General features: G+C 47.1%; 1 protein-coding gene across 1 annotated transcript; it reads left to right on the top strand.

The window, feature by feature from the left end:
- The first annotated feature begins 456 nt into the window (after nt 1–456).
- On the top strand, nt 457–7,933 carry CCNI2 (cyclin I family member 2). The gene is made up of 5 exons (XM_075275105.1): nt 457–618; nt 5,089–5,251; nt 5,539–5,673; nt 6,074–6,148; nt 7,641–7,933. The coding sequence occupies exons 2-5, from the start codon at nt 5,138–5,140 to the stop codon at nt 7,797–7,799; spliced, it is 483 nt and encodes a 160-aa protein (XP_075131206.1). The 5' UTR covers nt 457–618; nt 5,089–5,137; the 3' UTR covers nt 7,800–7,933.
- The last annotated feature ends 48 nt before the right edge of the window (nt 7,934–7,981 follow it).

Genomic DNA, 7,981 nt, shown 5'->3' with positions numbered 1-7,981 from the left:
TGTATTTATTCTGTGGCTATGGCAGTCACATGTATTATAGTGAGATAATAGTCTGTAATGCAGGGGTAGGGAACCTTCGGCTCTCCAGCTGCTGTGGAACTACAACTCCCAACATGCTCCATTCACTTCCATGGGAGTTCCAAGTACAGCAGAGCCAGTATGCATGCTGGGAGTTGTAGTTTTTCAACAGCTGGAGAGCCGTACGTTCCCTACCCCTGCTGTAATGAATCCGCGGAGATGTGCAGGACTAGGTCTCCGCCACTAGGGGCGCTGCTGCTGATGTGATCGTCCTCCAGTCTCCTCGCATAGCTCAGTGACGTCCTCCTCGTAGCCCCGCCCCTGTGCTCTGACGTCACCAGAGAGGCGCTGCCCCGGGCGGGGTTTGTGTCTTTCAAACAGCCCGTAGTCTTATACAAGCTAGTAAACAAAAAGCTGCAGGTTGTGTAACTTCCCCCGGCAACTGCGGCTGTACCCTGAGATGTGCCCGGGCTGTGCAGTGCCCTACCTGCCCGAACTGGAGGGGGGCGCCATATAATGGACTGAATAGGATGGGCAGAGGTGGGCGCACCATGGGCTACGTGATCTGAGACCTGCAGCTGCACAGGTAGCCTTGGAGAGGTGAGTGGTCCTTATACAGCCCTATATACAAAGGGATCCCGCCTACCCGCCCCCCTAAAATGGAGGGAAAGTGGGCAGCACAGCCTCATATAGCGGGGAATACCCAGGGTGCCAGGGCTGGGGCCACTCATCATGTCAGTGTCCCATAGATGAGACCTTATACATTGTACTGATAGGTGGGGTGCCCCATAGACCCTAGTGTAGTCACCCACATAGGTCTATATTCCATTACATCAGTGGGCACTGGTATTGTATAGCTATATGATCTCTGGTATCCAGCAGTCTGGCAATGCTATTCATTGTGCCCATGCCCAGTAACGTTCCCTGTGCGGGTTACTTTGGATGCCATGGGCTGCAGATGATACCATAGACAGCAGAACTTTTATTAATCTGATTTATACAGGTTAGACGTTCCCAGCCATCGGTCCGGATTTACTAACAGACGGGCAAAGTTGGACAAGTAGTCTGCAAATACGCCATATTTATCACAGGGACTGAGGCTGGATGAGAATCCGGAGTATCCTTACACTGGGCTGTATATAACATGGGGTCTCTATGGGCTATACATTACATTCCTATATCTTATACCCCGTAGTCATAGTCAGTTTAGTGGAATGGTAGCCTGTGGATGAACATATAGCCATATACTATGACTAACACCTGCAGCGTAAAGTGACTTCTTTGTTATTGCTGCGGGGTTGCAATGCAAAGCTTGTACACTGCAGGGATATCTATAGGTGAACCTATTTGGGGTGTTCCTTGTGACTTGCAGAGGATATAACGTCTTGACCCCAGCCTAAGGTTAGCTTCACACAACAGATATTTGTTTGCCTCTGCAGTTTTCTGAGCCAGAGCCAATTCGATCCAGCAAGAAGTGGAAGTAATCCTTCCTTTAGATTCCAAGAAACTGGAAGACCGGCCCCAAACCATAATGGCGTTCATGTTATTTGACTAGCGGTGTTTGGGATTTTCTGCTATAGTTGGCGTTGTTTCCTACTATGATGTGATCATGCAGATGGTGTTTGTTCTGTTATTGCTGAATATCTACCCTTGGAGTGTAATCTGCATAGTGTTTATAGTGTCAAGATTGTGCTTGCAACCCTCCTTATAGAAATATGTATGGCATCTTGTTTTTTTTCTTAGCAAGTAAATAAGTCTGAAGACGCCGCTGTATGGGCCATTCTTCCGAATTCATGATTCGGGATCATCCTTAGATAGGTCGGTGTTAGAGATGAGCGAACACTGTTTGGATCAGCCGATCCGAACAGCACGCACCCATAGAAATGAATGGAAACACCTGTGACGTCGGCTGCCGGCAAAGTCAGCGTTACAGGTGCTTCCATTCATTTCTGTGGGTGCGTGCTGATCCGAACAGTGTTCGCTCGTCTCTAGTCGGTGTACCTCGGCTAGGAAGACAATGGGGGGATTTATTAAGACTGGCGCTCTTTATGCCTGTCTTAATAAAGTTCCCCACTGGCCTGTGTTGCGTCAGCTTTCTGACATAAGTTCTAGTAAATTTTTATGTAGCTTGTGAGCCCCATATAGGGATCACAATGTACGTTTTTTTTCCTATCAGTATGTCTCTGTAGAATGGGAGGAAATCCACGCAAACACAAGGAGTATATACAAACTCCTTGCAGATGTTGTTCCTGGTGGGATTCGAACCCAGGACTCTAGCGCTGCAAGACTAACCACTGAGCCAACGTGTTGCCCCTGATAAGTTCTAGAAAATTTGTCAAGACTGAGGTGCCGACCTTCACAATTTGTGACCTATGCCCACCAATGTGGCACATCTTTAGCACAAGAAAGGGCCGAAAATTTGCCCCATTTACACCCATTTATCCTAGAAAATTGCCGTATATGGGGGTAGTGACTTCCTCCCAACATTTCCACCAGGGTTAAAATCTGGATTGAGGCAAAGGGTAACCATAAAGGCCTTTAACACGGGGCGGTAATTGGTCAAATATATGTTCAGAATAACTTGTGGCCCAAAATGGCCGCCAACTGTGTGCAAAGCTAGTGCTTAGGCCTCGTTCACCCAGAGCATGGGACTGCGTATTTTGTTCCTGATTCTGATGCGGGAAGCCGCATCAGAATTGAACCGAAATGCGACTGTCGCGGCTTCCCCCTCCGGAGTAAGCTTAAATGAATGGGCCTAGTCCGGAGCATACTGTCGCGAGGTGGGCGCCGGGACTGACTCCGCAGCGGAATCCGCCTGAAGAAAGGGCAGCTCGTTTCTTTTTACCATGAGCCGGAACATACTGTTCACAGTAAAAAGGAATCTAGCGGTCTACATAGACCTGTATTGTGAGGGGGGCGGATTCTGAGGTGGATTCGGCGTCAGATTCCGCCCCCTCTTGCCCCGTATGAACAAGCCGTAACAAATCTTAATATATAAGAAGTCACATCTGTTCTCTAGATCTCTTACTCTTCTTTTTTTATCATCCACAACCGGTTTAGACTTGGGAAAACCGTATCTGAAAAGCCGATCATGCAAACACCTCCTAAATGCAGAGCCTGAGGTACTACTATGGCTAGTGGGCACTGTGACAGGACCCTTGAGTCCGCCATATACATTAGATTGCCGGCTGCCATATTTGACGAGATTTAGTGAACTCTTATCCCATAGGCTTCAGATCTTTCGTGTTAAAACTAAAGTCCTCTCCCGTGGGACACTGGTGCGACTGATGACTGTCGTGATCGCCGACAAATAGCCGGACACTTCTCCATAGCTGGTCACGTTTCTTCACTGGTTGGTTGGCAGAATATTCCCCCTATAGAAGGGGAAACAATCCTATTACAGTAGTTCACCCCATACAGTACAGTAGTTAAGGAGCGCTGCTGCGAGGAGGAAAATGCGGCAGGTCTGGTTCTTGGATTTCTTAGAAAGCTTGTCACTCGAAGGTGTTGTCGATTACTATCTATATACAGACGGACTTACAGACTTGTTTGCGTCCTGTTTTTGCAGGTCTGGTACACCTGTGGGTTACATGACGTTCCCTCGTCCCTCCTATATCTCCTTAGGGTACATAGTGTCTATTGGTTCTTTGTTTACATAGTATTGTGACATTTTTAGGGCCTCTATAGGGATAACTACCCGGCGGCATGTACGTATGTTTCTGAAAACCAATGACCCAAGGTTACATGTAAAAGTACAGCCTGTCCTTCCTGTACACATATGTGAGATAAACATACAGGAACTTTCTGTTCTTGGAAACCATTGTGTATGACTAATGGGGCTGTACACAGGCCGCTTATAATATGGGATATCTATATGAACGCACGTTATTTTCCTGGTTTTACCCTATGGGGTGGATTTAGCGCTGCTGTTGCGCTTATATTGGTTGCGATGGACGTCATGGCCAATAGACTGTTTTGGTGAGGTAAATTCTTCGGCTGCTTACACTGGCTTAGGCGCTGACATTATGCTAGAACATGGCATGACAGACACAAATAGTGACCAGAAGACCCCTTTGGTTTAGAATTGTGTTTGTCGGGTTTCTCTGTGACGTGTAGTTCTGCTCCATGGATGGTATTCTTCTTGTCAACAATGAATCTACAGTGATGTCTCAGGAGCAGGTCTGACCACAAGAGGACACGGGACCGCGTGTTTCGGTCCTGATTCTGATGTGAGAAGCTGCAGCAGAATTGGACCAAAACGTGCCTGCCACGACTGTCGCGGCTTCCAGCAGTCGCGGCTTCCCCCTCCGGAGTAGGCTCAAATGAATGGGCCTAGTCCGGAGGGTGCTGTCGCGAGGCAGACGCCGGGGCTGACTCAGCCGCGGAATCCGCCTGAAGAAAGGACAGCTCGCTTCTTTTTTCCGTGAGCCGGAACATAGCGCTCACGGTAAAAAGGACTCTAGCGGTCTACATAGACCTCCATTGTGAGGCGTCAGAATCCACCCCCTCTTGCCCCGTATGAACGAGCCCTTAGGCCCAAATCAGATTTCGGAAAAAGAGGGATTTGAGTTGACATCTGTCTCTGATTCCTCTTCATTTTCTGGTCCTCTGCAGAATAGTGATGCAAAACATTGGTTTTCCACCACTGACTAGGCCCAAATAAATGGGGCTAACCAGTAGGGCGTCTCGAGTCAAGGAATCCACGATCAGATTGATCAGGACGCTTATTCTTCAGAATTCTGCTGAGATCTCTGCCTCTTATTGAAAAGAAGGTGTAACTTTGATCCAAAACCAGTCGCAAATTCTACCAGATCAGTTTTTTTGACCCAAATTAATACCGACCCCATTTATCTTCGTAAATCTGCCCCATTCCTTCGAGCCGTTTCATTTTTAAAGAGGTCTGTAAGAAAGCCTCCCTTCAGGCCGTGTACCATGTTTATGACCCAAATGGCTTGTTCCTTTGGCTGGTTAGAACAGTTTATCTAGTTATATCGAAGCTAAAAAATGTGTCCTATGTGACCAGAGTCTTAATATGTCACTAAATACAACGCTTTTGTTTCTGTTCTCTAGATATCTGTGCTTGGTCTAAAAACTGGATTGGTAGGCCTCAGTGCCAGCAATGAAGTGCCCAGGGCTATGTGAGAGCCAGCGCCTGGAAATACTACTGGAGAATGCACTTTTCTTAGAAACTACAAAGTGGAAAGTTCCCTGCTTTGTGGAGTCCGCTATCAAGGTACGTACATGGCCGGGCTATTAATGTCTAATATTCGTGAAACTCAGTCGTGCATAGGGTGTCCCGTTTATTCCATGACCGGGAATGCAATACCTGCCCCAAATGGGAATACCCCCTGTAATATCCCTGTTACTAGAATCGGTACCTGTGCAACCTTTATCCGATGTTACATGTAATCTGCATAGAAGCGACGCCTCCTCTTTACTTTTGGGTTGGCCACCAGTGAAATACATGTCTTCATACAGTTTCTCCATAATGGTTTTCTGATTTGACTTTTGTCCCTCCAGGGCACAGATATCTCTCCGACGCAATATGAACAGACTGTGTTGTGGATGGAAGGATTGAATTTGCGCTTCCAGTTCTACCCAGAGACGTTTGGCTTGGCGGTCAGCATCCTGAATCGCATTTTAGCATCAGTAAAGGTGAATGATGACCCATATATGTTCTGTACATGACTGCTACTAGTCATCCTTGTATGTTATTAGAGGATGTGTCATTACAATGAGCTGCCCTAGTACTGGATATGTTACATTCCCACGCCATGTTCACGTCTGTGCTGCGGTGTCTGTCAGGTTTGTTGAAGGCCAGGACAACGGACACTTGATCGGCTCACTAAAACAGTAGACACCGATGGTGCCCCTATAGACCCCTGTTGACTATAATGGAATATATTAATATATCGGGTATCTGTTATTTTAAACTAAAACTGCTGGGTGAAAAATTTGGATTTGCACCAGAGACTCCATCGCAAATGTGAAGCCAACTTCAGCCTAGCTGTATATACAAACGCTTAGAAATATTTGGTTTATTCCCCATTTATAGGCTCAGGTGAAATATCTTCAGTGCATTGCTGTGACCTGCCTGTACCTGGCAGCCAAAACCAACGAAGAGGATGAGGTATGACAGTCCGGCATCATTACAGCTTTTTTGCATTTATACTTTTATATCATTGGTATTTTACATTTTATATACCGCTATAAAGCCGACAGTGCACTGTTGGGTTTCCCGTTATGTGCCTCAGATATATGTGCCATTATATCGGCATTGATGTCTGCCCACTGTCAGAAGAGCATTCGTAGCTATGCTGTGAGGAACGCCCCCCTCCATGACTGTACTCGTACATAGTACTGGGGTGGCATTCCTCACAGCTTCGCGTTATGGCTGGGTGGTAAGGAGCGCCCCCTATGTCTGTACAGGGCTATGGACAGTACTGTTGGGGGGGTCGTTTCTCACAGTCAGGAACGCCCTTCTGACAGTGGGCAGAGATAGGTAACTGCACCCATATCTCCAGCCTCGGGAAAGCCAACAGTGCGCTGAATTCAGCGCACTGTTGGCTTTCTAGCAGTATATAAAACCGCATCTGCCCGAGGACATGAAAGGTCCTCTTTAAAGAGGACCTTTCATCAGATCGGGCACAGGCAGTTCTATATACTGCTGGAAAGCTGACAGTGCTCCGGGTAAAGCGATATCAGTCCCGGTACCGTAGCTCTTTACAGTCAAAAGGGCGTTTCTGACAGTTAGCCAGGGACGCCCTTCTGCCCCGCGGCGCCTATCGCGCTGTACTGTGGAGCGGCGAGGAACGCCCCCTCCCCTCCTGATAACACTCGTCTATGGACGAGCTGTGTGAGCAGAGGGAGGGGGCGTTCCTCCCCACTCACACAGTACAGCGCGATAGGCGCCGCGGGGCAGAAGGGTGTCCCTGGCTAACTGTCAGAAACACCCTTTTGACTGTAAAGCGCTACGGTACTGGGACCGATAGCGCTTTACCCAGGGCACAGGTCGGGAAAGCCGAAAGTGCGCTGAATTCAGCGCACTGTCAGCTTTCCAGCAGTATATAGAACTGCCTGTGCCCGATCTGATGAAAGGTCCTCTTTAAATATTAATGACCTCAGTATTAGATTTGTGAAGGTCAAGGGTCCACTTCAAAGGTCATACGTCACGTGTCCTATTGAAGTGGTTGGGGGAACAAGGAAACTTGGGCACCTAAGCAGCAGAGGGGGATGGTAAGGAAAGTACCGTATTATTTCTTTTGCAATGTTATTCCACGTTACGGTCTTTGTTAAAAAATAATCGCAAGGAAAATCCCTTTAGTGGCAAACCTATGGAACGCTCTCAAACTTTTACAGACTCGTACGTAGCTGGGGCTGAAAAGAAACCCAACGGAAGTAAAGGAGGAAGTGCTGATAACACTCTCAGAGCAGAGGAACATGCAGACAACAGATGTCACCTTCCTCCTTGTACATTGTCACACCATACTCCAGCACGTCATGGCGGCGCTATCATTTCACTTCTGACCACTCTGTAGCATGCAGGCCACAAATCTTTACGTTTCGGTGAACAACACAACGCACAAAGGAATAAGTTTTGTCTCAACTTTTATTTATTGTAGATAATACCATCAGTGAAGAAGCTTGCGGAGCAGAGCGGCTGCATGTACTCCTCTGCGGAGATCTTAAGGATGGAGCGGATCATACTGGATAAACTACAGTGGGATCTGTACACCTCCACCCCGGTGGACTTCCTCAACACCGTAAGGATATGCGACTGAAAGGAGTATGATTGTACACAAAAAAATACACACGTATGCACAAATCTGCTACTCGAGATCTAGCTAGGAGAAGCTACTTTGCAAGTCACTGACTTATAGTTGGACAAAAATAAAACTTTAATTTTTTTTCTTTTTTCATTTTAATTAAAAAAAAAAAATCTATTCCACTTTTTTTTTTAAAT

Source organism: Leptodactylus fuscus, chromosome 5 (genome assembly GCF_031893055.1).
Source record: "Leptodactylus fuscus isolate aLepFus1 chromosome 5, aLepFus1.hap2, whole genome shotgun sequence".
NCBI lineage: Eukaryota > Metazoa > Chordata > Amphibia > Anura > Leptodactylidae > Leptodactylus > Leptodactylus fuscus.
This window is presented reverse-complemented; position numbering and strand designations above follow the sequence as displayed.

Coding starts and splice junctions, on each gene's coding strand:
- CCNI2 (XM_075275105.1), top strand. CDS start 5,138: ATGAAGTGCCCAGGGCTATGTGAGAGCCAGCGCCTGGAAATACTACTG. Junction 5,252..5,538: donor TTGTGGAGTCCGCTATCAAG/GTACGTACATGG, acceptor TTGTCCCTCCAG/GGCACAGATATCTCTCCGAC. Junction 6,149..7,640: donor AAACCAACGAAGAGGATGAG/GTATGACAGTCC, acceptor TATTTATTGTAG/ATAATACCATCAGTGAAGAA.